At 35.5% G+C, this 20,534-nt stretch overlaps 1 protein-coding gene across 3 annotated transcripts in view; it reads right to left on the minus strand.

Moving 5' to 3' along the window:
- The window catches only part of GALNT18 (polypeptide N-acetylgalactosaminyltransferase 18), a 346,908-nt gene that overhangs the window by 139,198 nt on the left and 187,176 nt on the right, over positions 1–20,534 (minus strand). For all 3 annotated transcript variants that reach the window (XM_026705594.2, XM_087921117.1, XM_087921116.1), the window contains exons 2-3: positions 18,962–19,154; positions 300–466 (exon numbers count right to left, since the gene is read on the minus strand). In XM_026705594.2, the coding sequence (XP_026561379.1) occupies positions 300–466; positions 18,962–19,154 (360 nt within the window). The remainder of the gene's footprint in view (positions 1–299; positions 467–18,961; positions 19,155–20,534) is intronic.

Genomic DNA, 20,534 nt, shown 5'->3' on the forward strand with positions numbered 1-20,534 from the left:
AGCCTGCTGCTCAGTCTTATGAGCTTCCCAAGGGCATCCATTTGGCCACTGTGAGACAGAATGTGGACCAGATGGGCCTAATAGCCTGAAAAAAAGTTCTTTTTATGAAATGATGCATTTAGTGCAGATATAAAAGGAGAAAAAAAAACACAGAGGAAGAAAATATCTTGACTAACTTTGTTCTTCATAGTGTCTTGTCAACTACAACATCAAAGTCATCTTGAATACAGAATGATTTCATTAAGAATGCATCAGAACACACACAAAAATGTGCCTTCTATTTGGTATATGCTACTCACCATTGTTACTATTGTCATCCACTAAAATAATCTCTTTCAACAAATGAGCAGGAGTCCTGTCGATTGCAGAATGAATAGACCGTAGAATCACTGAAAGGGCTTCATTCACAAATATGAAAACAATGCTGACCTCGGGAAGATTCTCTGGAAAGGTGAGATTCTTGCACCTTTGGGAAGGGAAAAGACAATTTAGTCTTTATTGAAATATTTAAAATTGCACATACTTGAGAAACTCCAGGTGATTCCAAACTTAATTTGAAAGAACCCCGTAACAACAATATAAAGATATTCAGAGTCAGTGGCTCACCTAAAGCTCTACATATGTTTCTTTATTGAATATATACTTAAGCCTTTGAGAAATGGCTTAAAATATGTTGATGAACAAGGATTTCTCAGATGCCATATATACCCAAACATCCAATTTTTCTTGCCTTATGAAATATTATTTCAATCTTGATTGGTTCCTGACTAGCTGATGGGAAAGCATACATATTTTATTTAGATTCTTTAAACTATATGACAATCTTTCAGCTATCTTACTGTTTTATCCCTGAAGATTGTCATGACTTGAGCTGAAGTATACTTTTCTCCAGTGTCATCCTACCTCAGACAGATTACAAAAGAATATTAATTACCCCCAGTCAACTGGATCTTTGGCCCCCAAACAGGAATTGATTTCTGGAAACTCATCATTCTCCACAACTTGAAAAGAAACATGATCTTTAAAACAGCTGGTCATGCATAACTTGAAACTGTCAAATGGCAGCAGTTCAAAACAAGGGTAAAAAAAATTAAAGCTTAGATATGATCATTCAATGGGTTCTTATACACACTTTTCTCCTTATTAACCCAAATTAAATTATTTAAGATGAATGTAATGCTGTATATTTTAATCATGGCCCTAATTTTGTGAAGAGTTTGGCTTGTTATGGCTAGTTGATTTTAATATACTTGTTAACATGCAATCTCAAAGCCATCTCTTTGGAGAAAATCTCTAAACAGAGATTAACAGATATATTTTCAGTATTACTGTATTTGTGAAGGTATAACATATTAAAACAAGAGTACCTTCTATATTTATAATCCCCCTAACAACTTTCAGTTGTGTCTATGTGATGATTCTCAAAATAATGCGCAAATTCAAATGAACTGTTGTTATGATTGCCAGAAAAAATGCAGGCAAAAGGATACTGTTCATATTCTATTTCAAACACAATTGCCAGCAAAGGGGAAAGTACTCAGAAGGTCGTTTCATAAGTATTCATGTATAAATCAAATGTGTTCAGGATGGTATTACTGTTGTTCCTCATAATGGAAGGAGCATAGCAAGCGGCATGCAGATACTTCGCTTAGAATAATGAGAAATTATTCTTCCATATTAAGCTAATCATTTGCAATCTGTTGTCAAATGCATTTCCATCACAAAAATACTGAATTCTGTTTTGCTTTCTATTAAAATGCAAAGTTCTCCTACAGAAGCTGCCGAACAACTATAGATGTGGCAAAGCTATTTGGCATCTTAAGCCTTTTCAGTTCAGATAAATGCATTTTAAATGGCAACAATAGGGAGGACATCTTTTCTGTATTGCTCCAATTCTAGTATATATATTTACTACGTGCAATTTTTAATGTGTTTTTTTAATGCACAGTGTTACGCTTGCTATTTATTTTTATTTTTTAATGTTCTTCTGTGTTCACTGATCTAATTGAAACTGCTCAATAATATCAGAGTCAGAGAAGAAATTGAAGAATAAATTTGCAGTCATTTTTTTGGATGAGAGACATCAGATGAGGTACTGGTTGGGGAAAGGGACATGTCAGGAAACACCAGGATAATTTTGTAATGGAAAGAGAATAAAAGCAGAGCAAAGCACTGCACACCAGAACAACTAGACAGAAGAACAGTTTTTTCCAGAACACCATCACTCTGCTAAACAAGTAATTCCCCCAACACTGTCCAACTATTTACAAAGTCTGCACTACTATTACTATTAATCTTCTCATCAGTCCTTATCACCCATCCCCTCCCACTTGTGACTGTATGGCTATAACTTTGTCGCTTGTATCCTTATGATTTATATTGACTGTTTCCTAGTATGAATTGATTGCTTATTGTACCCTATGACTATTGTTAAGTGTTGCACCTGATGATCCTTGACTTTTGATCTTTTCTTTTATGTATATTGAGAGCATTTGCACCGTCAAATTCCTTGTGTGTCCAACCACACTTGGCCAATAAAATAATTTTAATTCTAATTCTAAACAACAACAATAACAAAACAAATTAGCAATGAGAGCCATCATGCAGGCAAGTACTAGGAAGCAGATGTAAGGACGTTGAGAGAAGAATATGAAGTGGGCTACAGCAAAAAGAGAAAAAAGCCTCAATTCATGCTTTTAACTATATTTAATAGAAAAACCTTGGATAAAATATTACAAATAAACACAAGGCATTGCGTAATGAAGTTTGGCGGTAACAGTGAAGGATGAATGTCTGCTACCACCAATTAATCATCCCATCAATAAGAACGGCTTGGGCTTTACTTTTAGGAGCATCTTCTTCAGGTAAACTTTGCCTGTACTATATGGGCAAGTAGAAGAGGATGCTCTGGGTGAAAGAGACTAAGAGCCAGATAATGTAGCTTTTTCTCTGTGAAGGAGATTTGTCCTCTGAGATCATATATTACATGTTCCTACCCAATAACATGTTGTTGAAAGTCAGAACAACCATCTTCAGGAAGACATCTGGACCTACCTGATAGCACTTTTAATGCTACAGGTTCAGGGGTCAGATGCTGCCAATTCAGACCAGTTCGGGCGAACCCGTAGTTCCGACGATCATTTGGCCCTGCTCACTTGTCCCTACCCTATCCTGTCCTTTATTTCCTGCTTTGTAGCTCATCTCAATCATGCGGCATAGTTGATTCCCGCCCCCTCACTGTTCTATTTACCCTTGCTGACTTGGAAGGTAAGCACCTGAGCTTCTAAATGCTCCATTTAAGGAGCTGCATGTATGCTTAGGTGTGTTGGTGCGCTCACCGAACCAGTTGTTAAACTGGCAGCATCCCACCACTGTACAGGTTGGTCCAATTTTTGCAACTGGAAATAGTAGTATAATGAGAACAGACTCTCTATGACTCTGGTTATAACATTAATCAAAATAATAATTCATGAAATGTGTATGCCACCCTAACTCGCAGAGACTCTGGGCAGTTCTTCCTGAGATTAGACTATTATCCATCTAAATAATACAGATATAATCATTATGAAGAGAAAGCAGCTCACAAAGAGCTTAACAATCTAATATAGCTGTAGGCCACATAACAGAAAGAGAACAAATAGTCAAGAAAGAAACTCTGAAACATTTCAGCAGAAAGAAATAGGTTCTCTTAGATACAGTCTACATTTTCTTTACATATACCTTTTTCTTTTTTCTTCCAGCTGTGCTCAGAAGAAATATTACAAGTGAAATTTAAAATAAAATTCCTCAAGATAAATTGCAATAATTTGAAGGCTAACATCTATTAAGATTCAACATGCTGCTAAGAAACCAAGGCTACTCAATAAAACTCATGAGGGATGAGATATTGCAGTATAAATTTTGCTAATGTTTAACATACTGCAAAAAAAGTAGCATGTCCATTATATTACCAGTTTGCTTAATATTTGTAGGCTAGTGAATACTATTCAATGAATTAATAAGCTAACCAGGCTACTGCTATATGTTCAGCTCAGTAAGTAAGAAACCAACTTTCAATATGCCTTCATTTGTCAATATCAGTGCATAACTAAAGCATAAGGTTTAGATTACCCACATGATTTTAAAAATGAGAAAAAGTATTGAATATTAAGAATAAAGGTCAAGGTATAATGCAGGTATAATGATTTCACACTGTTGCTTAAGCAACTTCTAGTATAGAGTTAGTATATTTCTGGTTTCTTTTTTCTTTTCATTCTCAGACAAAACATTAATCTGTAACATTATCTTTGCCATTTAAATGTTAATATACTTTATTGAAAGCCAAGACAAGAATTGCATTAAATTACTTTTATTCTTTTACAACAACAATGAAGACCTTATCTTCCACCCAAAAGTATTAGTCTGAATTCCCATCATCCCTTACACTGGTCTTGCTGGTTTGATGTTATTATAGGTGTTAAAACTCCACAACACCTGGAATATCACATTAAAACTCCCTTTTTATGACGCTGTAACCTCTTAATTATTCGGGGTAGAGTTGGGGTGACTGGCTGGAGCTATGCGTTTACTGGCTGGATGCCCTTCCTGATGCCACACGGAGTTCACAGCAGATTTTTTTCTCTTTGTGCCCTAGGAGAGAAATATATGTTCTACCTAGAATTGAACTCTCAACCTTCCAAGTGGGAGGCAAGAATCTTCACCACTAGACCACCCTGCCACTCAACTGGGGATCACATTACTTGACTTGCTATTTTAGGGTCAGATAGGGTATTAATGAGAGGAAATGCGGGGGTCATTAAATGTGACCTCATGTGACTGTGACTTCTAACTTTCTTGTGATTTCCAACTTGACTTTCCTTATGGGAAACTCGCAGGAAATGTTAGAAATAATAATCATGTAACTATGGCTCACTGAAACATCATAATTGTAAACTAGATGCTGAGTGCCAAAAATTGCAATTGCATAATTGTGGGGGTTGCTTACACTGACAGAACTCCAAGAACTAGTTGTAACTCCAAGAACTCCAAGAACTAGTTGTAACTACCACTCATTCATTACCATCATATGGTCATTAAATGAGGATGACCTGTATTTTTGAGTGCATAACTAACCCCCATCCTTTTGCACATGTCATGGTTTGGACAGTATCTGAGGCCTATTTGCTACTATTTTCACTTGACCCATCATTAAACAAGAAAATATGTAGTAATCCAATTCCCCATTTCATCTAAAACAATGAATATCAGTTCATAAAAAGTCATATTTGTAGGAAATGACCAGCTGAGCCCAACAATGGGGTCAAATGACATCATCAGTCTGAAGTTCCAATGCCCCCAAAAGAGATTTAAGTCCAGTTTCCTTGAAGTCTTACCTGCCTTGACCATTAGTAGTAGAATAGATTCTTGTTTATAGGTGAAACTCACAGTGCTTTTGACCTCTATCCTGCTCTTGGTTTCTTAAATTGTTTATTTTTTTTCTTTCTGCCAGTAAATGGTGTTGGCCTATTCAAGGCTTCAATATTCAGTTTCACAAAAGGTAGTTGGGAGCAAAGCTGGGAATATAGCATCTGTTTGCAACTCTTAAAAGCAGCCGTACCATTCCCCAGTATTGTGCAGCTTAATTTCACAACTGTTATATGATCCCAGAAAAAGATGTAGCTGCTTTAAAGAGCTGCTTACAGGTGCTATTTTTGACATCCTCTGCACTCTACATGCATTTTGAAAATCTAATTTGAAGCATTGCATGCCTCTAAAATGTAGCTTTAGGATATTTCTGTGAAACAAGGGATGGTAGAAATTTTCTGCTTTGTTTGCACTGTACAGGGGAAATCAAGATGCTGCCTTCACTGAACTCATATATCATCTGTTTAGAGCAAAATATATTACCTGAAATGTGTATAGAATGCAGAATCCAGAAAAAGAATAACTTATATTCAGACTGGGGATTGTGACAACCTCAGGCAGGAGGTGACAGTATCCTCATGAATCAGATCATTTATCAAACGATCCTCAAATAAAATGCTTCCATTCAAATAGGATGTTCAAATCTCTTTGTTTATATTTTTCTTATTTCCTATAGCCTTATTACTTTCTAATTTATTTTGAGTTTATTCTTATAGCAATGATTCTAACAACTACTTTACCACTCATCAAGTCATCTTATTCTATCCACCACAGTGTCTTTTATCTGTAGCCTATAATATTATCTTGTTTAACCCAATAGCTATAAATTCTTACCCTATCTTTGTGACAGCCAGCATTTATAGAAACAAATCTTCATCTAATCTTTAATACATTCTCAATGGTCTACTTCCTTATATCTTTTACTGTATTCATTTGTACAAGTTTCATTTGTACAAGCGGAAGATGCAAGCAATATCTTATATTATAAATTATAATATAAGTTATGCTACAGTATACATTACCTTGGTAGAATGAAATAAAACATACATATTGAACTGAACTACATTTAAAAGATAAAGGTTTTCCCTGCCAATCAAAGGCAAAACTCTAGATGAGCTGAAAAAATATGAGCCCAAGATATAATACTACGTGCACCAATTATATTAAATACCACTGTTTATTCCCCCAATAAATTATGTCCATTTTACAGTGCATTTTAAGTAAGACAGAAACAGTTTACATTTCAGCAGAAATCAAAAGCAACTTCTGATATAGATAGAAAGAAGAAATAGTGTCATTAAAGTAACTCAGATAAAATTAAGATGAAATAGGATAGCAGCTTGAGTTTAAAAGATTTAAAAAAAAAACAGAAAGAGGATGGTACACTAGCACCATTAAAGGATGGGAATTATTCAACAAAATAAAATTGTACTGTTGAATATACAGTGCAAAAGTTACTGCCCATTATGAATCAGAAGGGGGATTATGGAGAATAAATGGCACAGGAGAGTTAAAGCATTTATTTCCCTTAAGTGTTTTAAGAGGAGATTGGATAAGTATAAACAGGGAATAGGGAATGGTTTCAGCAGATTATGAATTTTGTCCACAGAAGACTGAACAAGATAGTCTTCTCCTGTTCTTTTCTATGGTTATAAAACAGGGATTTTATACATCCATACGAAAGTCTCTAATGAATATCAACATTTTTTAAAAGAACAATTTTGTTCTTTTAAAAAGAACAAAACATTTCTTAAGAACAATTTTGTCCTAAACCAGCTGCATATTTATTTTATTCATTTGTGTCTTGCCTTTATTATTTTTTACAAATAACTCAAGGTGGTGAACATGTCCAACACACCTATTTTCCTCACAAAAACAAACAATTGTGAGATGAGTTGGACTGAGAGAGTGTGACTGGCCCAAAGTCACCCAGCTGATTTTTATGGTTAAGGCAAGACGTATTGCCTTAAGTCTTATATATAAAATCCAGATATGAACTACAGTATATTTAAATTCATTGAAATTTCATCTCTTTGAGAAATAGCATATTTAAATATATGAAAACAAAGTATAATTTCTGATTGGATAATGTGAGCTAAAATGAAATTAAGGAAGATAGATACTTATGCTAACAATAAATGAATTCTTGTTATAACATCTAAATTGTTTATTAGCCTATTTTTCATTACCATTTAAGGCTATTTGGAGCCCTTTATTTTTAAGGAATTTACTTCAGAGAAATGGGAAGAAATACACCTATTTTTATCTCTTCTTCTTGTAAAACATTGGGCTAATTTGGACTAAACATAGTTCCTTCGGTATATAGTAAAATGTAAGAGAAAACAGATTAGTAGCAGGGAGAAGGAGCTGTTAAAATACAATTACATCATGAACTCACAAAGCACTCACATCTAAGAAAACTTATTTTCCTGATATCAAGGAGTACCTATTTTGAGGGGAAACAGTAAACAACCTCTAGAAATGATTCATCAGAAACCATAACATTGTGATTTGGATTGAAATCTGTTGTTTCAATGAAACAAGATATTGTCTGAAGATCAGACAAAATTCCATTAAATCCAAAATGTGCTATTCCAGTTCCATTAAATCAAAGATTTACAGTATTACAATGGTGAAAGAGGTGCAGATTATTAGTTTGTGAATTATTCTCATACATTCTTAATGAAGCTGAATGCAGTTGCTATTTCCATTTTGTCCTTTCATTGTTTTTGAAATTAAAATTAAATTGTAAACTAATTCAAATCCAAATCTTAAAATAGCAGTAAAATAATCTTAACATTAAAAATATGAGGGACAGCAGAACTAAAATCAGTGCCACCTTTAATTTATTATAGCCCCAACCCTCTGGAACAAGGCAAAATTGCCTAAGTTTCTTAGCTGGTTAATTCAGTCAAGCCTAGTAGTCGTAGATTACTTATGGATCTTGATTATGAATCTTGATGCAGAAAGGCCCACCACATCTAGCTCAAAGTTTCCCCTTTGCAATAGAAGTGAAGGCATTCTGAAAATGGCTCAGGATGCCCACTGTTCAGCCAACCCATCAATCAAATCCCATACTTGCAACCAGCCCAAAAGCAAATTTTGTTTGGCTTGAGACACATTTATATTGATTCAGTTTGCAAAAGTAAGCTTTTATTTTAAATGCATTTTTTAAAAAAAGTTTTGAAAGGGAACCATCAGAACTTTTTGAACCATATTCTAGCCAGGTAGCAAATCCTAGAGGAGCAGAGACCTATTTTAGTTTATGTAGCACACTGGTTTTTATATGCAAATGTTGCATTTCATTTCAAATGCAAAGGTAAACATTAGTGAAAAAAATCAAGTCTCTCTGATGCAAAAAAAAAAAAGAAGTAGTTTATGTTGGCTTGTCCCTTTATTCCATACATCCTCACTGGGAATGGATCATATGCCTCATTCACTTCCCTTTGTTCTCTTCAACTACAGCATTTTTCCAAAATTTATGTCAGTTGAAAATGTTATCTCTGCCATACAGATGCACTATAGGGAATCCAATCAGGAACAGAGAGTTATTATCCAGCTGAATTAAAATAATAACTGTGCTTCTGGCCAAGTGTAGATTCTTAACTCTACAATTAATACTTTGCAACATTTTCCTCAAGATGAAATCTAGATACCTGCATTTCCTACACCTCTTACTTCCCAAGTTGAACTTGCACATCAGTTCACACTGATGGGGTACCTGGGAAAGTACTCAAAGCATGTGCTGACCAGCTCGCAAGTGTGTTTACAAATATTTTAAACCTTTCTCTTACACAAGCCATTGTTCCATCTTGTATCAAAGCTTTCATTATTATTCCAGTTCCCCCAAAACCCTTTCCTGATACTTTAAATGACTATAGGCCAGTAGCTCTCACACCCATAATTATGAAGTGTTTTGAGAGACTGGTCTTAAAATATATACAAGGTTGCCTCCCATCAAACCTTGACCCATACAAGTTTGCCTATCAGAATAACAGATCCACAGAGGATGTTGTTGCCATGGCTCTCCACATTGCACTGAACCATCTGGAGAGTAGTGGGAGCTATGTAAGGATGGTTTTCGTTGATTACAGCTCAGCTTTTAATACCCTCATTCCGGATATACTGATTAAGAAGTTGCTAGAATTGGGCCTCTCCTCTCACATCTGCTGTTGGATAAAGGACTTTCTTACTAACAGACCCCAAACTGTTAGGATTGACAGCTATTTTTCCTACACTCTTGCTCTCAGCACTGGCTCTCCACAAGGTTGTGTGCTGAGCCCCCTTTTATATTCACTCTACACCTATGACTGCACTCCCTCTTGTAACAGATAACAGATAATTAGAATTGGAAGGGACCTTGTAGGTCATCTAGTCCAATCCCCCGCCCAAGCGGGAGACCCTACACCATTTCTGACAAATGGCAGTCCAATCTCTTCTTGAAAGTCTCAACTGATGGCGCTCCCACAACTTCCGAGGGCAAGGTGTTCCATTGGTTGATTGTTCTCACTGTCAGAAAGTTTCTCCTTATTTCCAGGTTAAATCTCTCCTTGTTCAGTTTCCATCCATTATTCCTTGTCTGGCCTACAGGTGCTTTAGAAAATAGCTTGACCCCTTCCTCACCACTTTGGATGTTGACTTTCTTATATGGTATAATGATACAAATAACTTGTATGATACAAAGTGGATTTTAAAATTACATCTGTAACCCCTATCTCATGCACCACATAAGTCCCTTATGATTTGGGCAGCAGGCACAGGAAATGAGAACTGATTCTCAGAGGTGTCATATTATCCTTAGGTGGAAAGAGCTATTAGTGTGGTTGCTTTCCAAGCTCAATTAGGAAGTTTGCCCTGGTATACAAAGGTTTCCTTGGTGTAGTTGTAAGATTTCTGTAGATCCACCTTCTCCCTTAAAGCCTGCTGTATATATTTAGATATTCTGTGGAATACTTTTTAAAGGTCTCAGGTTATGTATATTTAAAATGCCAGATAATTCTTATTTTTCAAGAAAGGAAAAATGTAGGGATTTACATTTTGAACGAACAGCTGCCAGAACTGAAGCCCTTTCCTCTAAAGTCTATCATTTTGACCCAGGGGTTTTAGAGATCTATGCTGCTGTTTCATGATTGTTTACATGTGGTTTTTAAGGTTTGCATATTTGTATAAGTTACCTAGAGCCACATTGTGTGATTAGTATGTGTGATCTTGACAGCCACAGAAATTCATCATTGTTTGACTGCGCATTTGGGATCTCGCACAGGAATATTAAAGAAAAAATTACTTGAGGGTCCTTATAACATGCTTTCACTCACTTGAAGTATTTTTTTGTCTAATGGGTACCATGTATGTGTTTCATATCTACTTGAAACTCATTGAATGTATTTTGTTTTTTGATTTTGGTATCCTCAAATCAGTCTTGACCCCTGCTGACTACTTGGACAAATCCTTGCCATTTTCTTGGCAATTTTGGAAGTAGTATGCCATTGCCTTCTTCTTAGGGCTAAAAGAAAGTGACTGGCCCAAGATGGTTTGTGCCTAATGTGGGACTAGAACTCACAATCTCATCTGATGCCTTAACCATTACACCAAAGTGGCTTCTATTGGAAAGTATGTTATTTTGTTTATCTTTTTTTTCCCAGTTTCTTTACCGAGAGGATTCTTATCAAATTACATGGAGACTTAGTTGGAATGTCTTTTATTTATTTAGTTATTTTTGTAAATTGATTTCAAGATAATAGGTATAAGCAAAAAACATAGTTATGAATACATGGATACATATAAGAAAAATAAAAAAATAAAAGAAACAATAGGACAGGAATGGTAGGCACGTTGGTGCGCTTATGCACACCCCCTACGGACCTCTTAGGAAAGGGGTAAGGTCAATAGTAGACAGTCTAAGGTTAAAGTTATTGGGGTTTGGGGAAGAAACCACAGAGTCAGGTAGAGTATTCCAGACATTGACCACTCTGTTGGTGAAGTCATATTTCCTGCAACCAAGTTTGGTGCAATTAACCTTGAGTTTGTATCTATTGTGTGCTCCTGTATTGTTATGATTGAAGCTGAAGTTTTCATTGACAAGTAAGTCATTGCAACGTATAATTTTATATACTATACTTAGATCAGACCAAAGGCGGCATAGTTCTAGGTTTTTTAGGTCTAGAATTTCAAGTCTGGTGGCATAAGATATTCTGCAATGAGTAGAGGAGTGGAGAACTCTTCTTGTGAAATATTTTTGGACTTTCTCAACTGTATTAATATCAGATATGTAATGTGGGTTCCAGACTGATGAGCTGTATTCGAGTATTGGTCTAGCAAATGTTTTGCATGCTGCCCTTATTAGTGTCATATTACCAGCGAAAAAGCTACATAAGATTAGGTTAACAACATTTAATGCCTTTTTGGCTATGTAGTTACAGTGGGCTCTAGCACTTAGATCATTAGAGATGAGTACTCCAAGATCCTTGACAGACTTTGGATCATCAACAAGGTCTTGACTATTCAGCTTGCATTTTATTTTCTGATTTTTTTTTTGCCAATATGTATGAATGAATATACGTTTGCTGGACTCATTTTTGCATACAACTCTACAAAATCTTGGGGCCACAGAGCTGTCATTGTATTTGAACTTAGGGCCATCTGTTGTGACTTGGAGGTTTGAACCTGCTCTGTCAGAAGACATAGGCTCGAGTGATGAGGAAGATCTGGCATCAAGGTTTGAGACTGTCTTGTTGGGTGACATAAATGGGAGTCAGGAGGAAGAGGAGGACTTGGCTCTAAGATTTGAGTCTGCTTTGCTGGAAGTTTCGGAGTCGTCTTCCTCTCCAGAAACTTCCTCCCTGATTGTGCCGCAGGTGTCGGCAGATAATCAGGAGAGTGTGCCGGAGTCATTAGCTGAAGATCAAGCTGAGAAATGCTGGTCTGATGCAAGGCTAAGATGCAGGCAGAAATGTGACATACAACGTAAAAAGAAAAGAGACTGACACGCCCCTCAGGGAATATAAGGAGGCGTGTTAGCTCTGAATCCCTGGGTCAAATTGTCTTTTGGAGTTAACAGTTCGGATGAATTATTCTGTGTGACGGTCGCTTCTGATTTATTGCTTTGCTCGTTATTGGACTTGGTAGGCAGCTTCTGGGAAAACTGCCAAGGATGAATTCAGCCAAGGGAAGTTAACTCTGTCGTTTCTGTTTCTGTCTGTTTGAGTATTTTTCTTTGGAAATTTGGACTCTCACCTTGTGGCTACAGGTGAGACAGAACAGCCATCTCTGGTTATTTCAATGCCATCTTCAGGAGAGATGTTGATTGTGTTTGAGTTGCTTATGTCATCTGATTCATTGATATCTTCGAGACCAAATAAGATGGCATTTGCACATTTCTGTTCACGTTCCATGATGTCTTTGATGAGTAAGGGGATATTATTTGTGGAATTATTTGATGGGATAGTAATTGTTTGTGGCTGTGGTTCGGTGGTTATTTTTGGTTGTAGTTGTGCTTGTAGTTGAGATAATGGTTGTGGTTGTTGTGGGATTTGATTTTGTGCTGATAGGTACTCACTTATCTATGCTGTATTTTTTTTTTCAAGAGAGATTAGGCTTTCTTGTATAGTTGTTTCAAAACGTCTTGCTAAGCGTTTTTCTATTGAGTGAATGAGTGATTCTATGCTTTCAGCTCTGTCAGGTAGGGTACTCAGTTTGTTTAGCTTATGAGAACATGATGGACCTAGATAAAAGAATGTATCTGAATTTTTAACCATATCAGCTAGGCTTTTGTTTGCGTTTAAGCAGGCAGGGTGGGCTTGATTGTCACATTTGATGTAAATTTCAGTTTCATTGATGGTTGCAAGACATCTGAAACATGTGCAGGAGTCTGGGAGGTCATTGGTAGAGATATTTTTATTTTGTTTTGGTTTGGAGTTTTTGGCTGGCATGGTCAATGGCAATAGTACACTAAACAATTACAACAGCTAGTTAATGTGATAGGTAGACAGTTACTTAATAAATGTTGGTAATTAATAAATGTTAATTGATATGTTAGAGAACAAATCAAAAGTAAGGTTACTTATTACTAAAAATCAATCAATCAATCGATTATTCAAATCACTCTAATCAAATAATTTTGCTAGGCCACAAACAGCCTAATTAATTACATTAATCACTAAACACACTGGTCAATTAAATTCACTAAATCACTGATTTTACTAATCAGATATTCAGTAATCACACTATATGCACTCAACACTGAAGTGGGGGAATCTCTGGCCCAGTTTCTTTGAATTTAAAAAAAGTTTGTGGCTCAGAGAGAGAAAATAATTCAGGGAAAAGATTCGGGCAATCTGATTACTTATAACCTTGCTTTGATTTATTGCTGTTATCTGATCTGCTGGGGACACTGTAGATTTTGAACATGCTGAAATAAGAGCAATACACGCAGCTGACTCTGATCAAGAAAAGACTGAAAAACTCCTTAAAGACTTGGTCTCTCTAACCTTGTTTCTCCCTGCCAGCTATTCAATGTGGCTCCAGGGAAATTGTGTGGGGGATATTAATGGAGACATGTTGTCTGGCATGGAAGATACTTCGATCAGCTATGTGGGGGATTTAAATGAAGGTACGTTGCTTGCACGCCGCCGGCTCCAAGTGATCCAGTTCAAGATCTCCACTGGTGTGGTTAATAGGGCTCGATCGAAAGAGCTTCTCTGGGGAAGGTGAGGAGGGCTCCGGATCGGTTAGTAGGAGCTCCGCCGGCATGATTAGGGCTCCAGGGCTTCAGAATCCAGCGTTTTTGGGCTCCGGTTTACTCATGCTTACTGGCACAGGTGATAGCTTCATACTCAGAGACATAAACCCCCCAATCAGGGAGGCCAGATGCCATCGCCACAGCAACTTCCCAGGACCAATCTTAAATGATTGTTTATCACAGTTTCTTTCATACCAATTTTCCTTCTTTTCTTCATGAGAACTATAGCCAACATGTTGGCTATACTTAGTATTTATTTAAAATACCCATTTCCAGTACAATATCCCCATTTCCCCCCATAATATTGTGTTGTTTCTTCTTCCCGTCTAATTTTTTTACAGTGAAAAATATAAAACCCTAAACTAATATCATAATTTGATAATGGAAGTACAGATGTCTTGTTAACACTAGGCTTTTTCTAAATTAATTTACATTTTTAAGAGAAGATGGATTGTTCAGAAACATGCTGTTAAACAGATACAGACTGGAATGAATATCTAATAGTATAGTATGTTTCAAATACCTTTTCTTGTAATCTATTCTCAAGCAGACCAATACTTTTACTTTACTTGAGATATGAACAGCAGCTCACCAGACATATCCCTTGAACAAAAGGCAGTTTCTTTCAATGACTTTACCTGTATAACAGAAGCAATGCTATGGCATGCATTGGTTACACAGATTCTTCTCATGATCAATTCCATATTTGATAACCACTGAAACAAAGTTGTCATTGTCTTCTATTTCCTCTTAGGATTTGTCTTACTTGATTACACATCTGGTCATTTCCAGTCTGCATGCCATTTCACACAGCCTGCAGCATCTCTACATTTGAGTTTCACAAAGCATGCATCATCTTTTAATCAGTCAAGTTAGCACAGTTTTAGTTGTTTCTTTGGCCAGCAATTTTCTACATTTAATAGAAGAAATCTTTTTGCTGTGGAATTGTTGCTGCTAGGCATGATTATTGCATTTTGCTCAATTATGAAGGCAAAACTAAAAGTTTTCTGTATATTTCATTTGGCACATGGCTTAGTCTGGTTATGTAACCAGTGATCCTACTCATGTGGTTTTCATCACCAACATTCCACTGCATGCATTGCTTTGGATCAGATGACTTTTCAACAGACCTGAAATTTCAGATGCAGACAGTTGTTGTTATTTGACTAGGACCATTCCATCCAGGCACTAATACTGACCCATATTTGGGCCTCCAGCAGTGATTAGAAGTCATGAATGGGTAGTGGATCATCTTATTTGACTTCGGTTTAAACTGACCCGAACGTCTTGACACTACATTCAAGGTATTTAGTCTTCATTATATTGAGCTTCATTATAACATCATTAAGACACATCTTCCATTCCTATATTAGTTGCTCAAGACTGATTATACTAGCATCCATATGTGTTATCATTGATTGTTTCTGGTCACAGGGTCCATACAGAGAATGAAGAGCAATGAGTAGATTCTGCCTATATTCTTCCTGCCCACCAGGAATTCACTTTCTCACCATTGCCCTTCATGGACACAGAAGCTTTCAATTACAACACCCATTAAGTTATATTTTTCATCTTATAAAGTATCAGTTTTCTATATGTGTATATGAAACATATATATTAATAAGAGATTTAGCACAGTTAAAGAGTATGAACTTATATTACATAATAGCTCATATTATCAATCAATAATTGTATAACCTAATATCATCACTAAAAAAAACATTTATAATTCTGTTAATTCATATTTTAACGTGATAACTATAGTTTACTTAGTTTATTTTGCAATAAATCATAAGATCATACCAAATCTATCTTGATAATATTTTATAAAGATAATATCAAGAAAAAAAAAGGAAAAAAATTTTTTAAGCTAAATCTGAATATTCTATTATTATGTTTTATTATCTAACCATTGATAAAAAAGATCCCAAACTTCATAGAATTTTTTATCTTCTTGTTCTCTAATTTCAAATGTCAATTTACTCATTTCAGCACAATCCAATATTTTCTTAATAATTTCTTCCTCTAATGGAGTTTTCTCACTGTTCCAGTTTTTAGCAAATACAATCCTAGCCGCTGTTAATATATTTACAATCAAATACTTCAAATTTTTATTATATATATCAGGTAAGATTCCCAATAAAAGCTATTATGTAATATAATTATATTAGTGACTAGGAAATGGTTGCACAAAAAAAAAGTGGTAAACCAATCGATGCACTGTTTGTAAATTTATGAAGAAGGATGATATTTTTATGTTTTATGTGGTATGTCTATGTTTGTTGTTTTGTTGTTAAAATAAAAAATTAAAAAAAAGAAGAGTATGAACTTATTAGCAATTAAAACACTGTATCAACTAAATCTGAGATATCAAGAGGAAATATCATTTTAGTTGACTTGACAGGCCACCTAACTATTACAAAGTAAACTAATATAAAAAAAGATGTTGATATTTTTTAATCAAAAAATAAACTTTTTAAATCACTGCCTTTTGAGATAAGATGGGCTACTACTAAAAAAGGTTTTTTAATAGTGCAATACACTTCCCTATTCTATTGCATTTTAGAATTTTAGAAAAAAAAAAACCAGAACCACAGCACTAACTTTTAATAGAAAAAATATAGACATGAATTCAACATTATACTTAATTATGGTTTAACACAAAGATGGAGAGCTAGTTATGGGTGAGAAGACTGCACATTGTTAAGACCTCCAAGGATTGTAGGACATAGCAAGATTATGTCCCTGAAGAGAATAGGGTCAGCATATTCAAGCTTTTTTGTGGAGAGAGTTGAACATACTTATTGTACTTTACTTATTTCATTAAAAAAAATCAGAAAAATCAAACTATCTAAAAATAGCTACTTGCTACAAACTTTGGTGGTAGGATGTGTTAGAATCCAATTTTCCATGGCCTGCTCCTGTACCAAGATATCCGCTGACCACTATGACAATAGATATGGAGGTATCTGAAAGACTGTGCTCTTCCTTCGTCATTTAAAAGAGATATAGTACATGAAATATCCATCTTATATAACATGTCTCCTAGACTGAGCTACCATCATTTGTTTCTTTTCAGTCTTCGTTATTTTATTATCTCTGACCTGTAAGGATCAAGTTCTGACTAAGTCATTCTCTCTCCATAAAGGAAGAGAGCCACATGACAAACTCTTTACCATCGATAGCTTTAAGAAGGCAATGGCAAACCAATTACCCCAGATGTGTCCACACAGTTATTAGAAGTTAAGTTTTATTCGCAAGAGCCCTTACATGAGTATTCTAAGGAAGCTTTGGGCTCATATATTCCTATTTTCCTAAGAAGTGTCCAATTTTATTTTTGGTTTTGATTAATTATAATGTATTGTTCTATTTGCCTAGTCACACTGTGCTTGAAGATAGAAAATTGTACTTTTTTATGAATCTTCCATGGCTCTCAGCAGCTTTCAGTACCTTGTCCATAGTTATCTTTTTGGAGAGGCTGTCTAAATTAGGTGCGGATGGAAGAACTTTGCAATGTTTCAATTTAGACAGCTTTCTCCCAAAAGATGAGATTTTTGCTCAGCCCTGTGGCATTTATACTGTGGAGTTCCACACAAGATTCTATTTTATTCCAAAATGATAGCTTCACAAAATAGCTGAGTGAAACTATCCAGAGATTTAATGTCATCAGTATGCTGATAACGTATCCCTCTACCTCTTCTTTTTATCAAATACAAAAGGAGGGTGGAGGAAGAGGAGAAGGAAGAGGAGGAAGAGGAATAATGATTTAATGCTTGTCTGAGAGTCAAAACTTGAAGATCTGCTCAAACAGGAAAGAACTGCTGTCATTATATTATTTATTATTTCTTGTCTTTAAAAAAGGATTGCACATATTCTAAAAGATCAAATTCATAGCTTAGACATTATAAAATGTCTTCTATCTGTTCTGTATTAACATACTCCAAATCCTGAAACCCGATTGGCCCACACGGGCCGCAACCTGATTGGATGACTAAATGGCCGTGATTGGCGCGCTTAGAATCTACCGCGATTGGCCGAGCCGATCACGGGAGATTCAAAGCGCTGTCATTGGCCGCCACGCCGCGGACAGCTCCTATATGAAGGGCTGCCGCGAAGTGCAGGTCTTGTACAGAACTGTATACTCAATAAAGAGCTAAATGTTCACTTTTGGTCTCGCGTCTCTGTGGGGACCGATCTACCCGATCTAACATTATCAGCTTGTTAAAGTACTATGTATCATTCTATCTAACACAAAGAAAACTTGCTTCACTAACCCATGGCTTGGTAATTTTTAATCAGAATCACTATACAGCTGTTACTAAAACAAAAATACTTTATATTTATATTTATCATTGTTTTAGACTTTAAGAAAATAAACCATTTTCAAAATCCCTGGAAACATCCTTCTTCAGCTTTGAAAGATGATGTGAAATATTTTAAAAAGAAGAAAAAGCAAAGAAGAAGAAGAAGAAGAAGAAGAAGAAGAAGAAGAAGAAGAAGAAGAAGAAGAAGAAGAAGAAGAAGAAGAAGAAGAAGAAGAAGAAGAAGAAGAAGAAGAAGAAGCTCTGTTAGCACATTGCATTTACTATAGAAAATAAGCATAGCTAGCTAGTAATAATGCTAATTTCATTATACCAATTTTCATGCATTTAGCTTTCTGAAAGTCATAGTTTCCAAATGCAAATACATTTTGACTAGGTCATACCTGCAATTTTCATAAATTTCAAGCCATTAAAATAGAATATTATCCAGTAGTCCATTTTTACCTTCTTCTTTAGATAAAAAAATCTAAAAAAGTAACTTCCAAAAGTTGCTCCTTACCCAGTAGGTCTAAAGTCAGGCAAGGGTCTGTCTAGTGGCAAGCGATCACTCAGGTAAGCATTGTACCCATAATACTGGAACTGTTTAAGAGCAGTTCGTTGGTTCTCCGGGCTCAGATCCTGGCCCCAGTGAGCAAAGAGGGATGAATCAATGAATGCATCTGCAGGATTTTCTTCTGGTTTCAATGGTGCTTCTGTAAAACAAGAAACAAAAAGCAAACACCATTGGTGTTAAAGAAGGAATCAATTTTAGTCAGAACTTAAAATGGTTACTTAGTGAAACTTTTATGGTTTACTAGGGATGTGTTGTACTTTATTATGAGCCTAATGGTTACAAGGCATTATTGCAGGCTAACTCTGCCCACTTCTAGGAGTTTGATCCTAGGTTGGCTCTAGGTTGACTCAGCCTTCCATCCTTCCGAGATCAGTAAAACGAGGATCCAGATTGTTGGGTACAATATTCTGACACTGTAAACCATTCAGAGAGTGCTGTAAAACAGTATGAAGCAATATGTAAGTCTAAGCGCTATTACTATCGCTATTTATTGTTTATTTATTGAATTAAATTGCAGCTTCTTCCACCATACCTCTCTACACTTTCTTAAATAAGTTGTATTTTTTTTCTGGTCTTACATTTCAGCTGAATAATACCAAGAAATATTTATGTCTGAAGTTAAGGGGGTTCCAAAAAAGGGGGAAACTCAGAGTAAATTGGAGCAAGCAAGGAAGTATTTTATTTCAAATTCATTACTGTGTGAGCCAGAAAAATATGGAGCTTCTTTAAGGTGACTGGTGAAATGTAATTGTATCTTATCAGCAGTTCCTTAACATAAAGGTATATTCTCAGAGAATCAAGCAACTGCTAGGGAAAGGTTCAATTTCTTTAAAAAGTGTGAAACATGTGCAGGAAGCATGTCCATGTATCTCAAAGCACTTTCTCTGCTTTTGATCTGAATAATGCATATAGTATATGGCTATCAAGCTTTCTGAGATAGCCAATATCAGTTACAAATTGCCATTCTAGCTAGGCAAACTACACCAAATTCAACTGCAAGCTTATGGCCATTTTATTTTATTAATACATTTATTTGAATATTCTGGTTTATTCGTGTCAGATTTTATCAGGTTAGTTATTGCAGTGATTTTTCACCATACTACTTTTTCTATTCTGCATTCCTTAAAATCCCTGGATTGATTTTGGTTTCTTCTGTTTTCCTGTATCACTGTAATTTTAGGGTACCAATATTATAGGTGTTATATAATCGATCAATCTATCAATACATTAGGGATCTGTAATCATTATATGAACACTCTGGCTGTGATTTATAATGCTGTAGCAGTCTTTAAGATTGTCTAGCAATCTAAAGACAACGATTCAGATCCTTTTAAATTTTAACCAAGGAATGTAGCTAATTAACATTCATTATGGGATAAAATTTTAATTTTCCAGAAATCCCATAGATTTATTTAAGAACGGTTCATGAAATGCAATAATGTAACCACTTTTCTGTTTTAGAAAGATACATTGATGTCCATTTTTAAAATGGAGGTCATTTTGATGAAAGGTGTTTGAA

The sequence above is a fragment of the Pseudonaja textilis genome, chromosome 1 (genome assembly GCF_049901715.1).
Source record: "Pseudonaja textilis isolate UNSWEBS1 chromosome 1, rPseTex1.2, whole genome shotgun sequence".
NCBI lineage: Eukaryota > Metazoa > Chordata > Lepidosauria > Squamata > Elapidae > Pseudonaja > Pseudonaja textilis.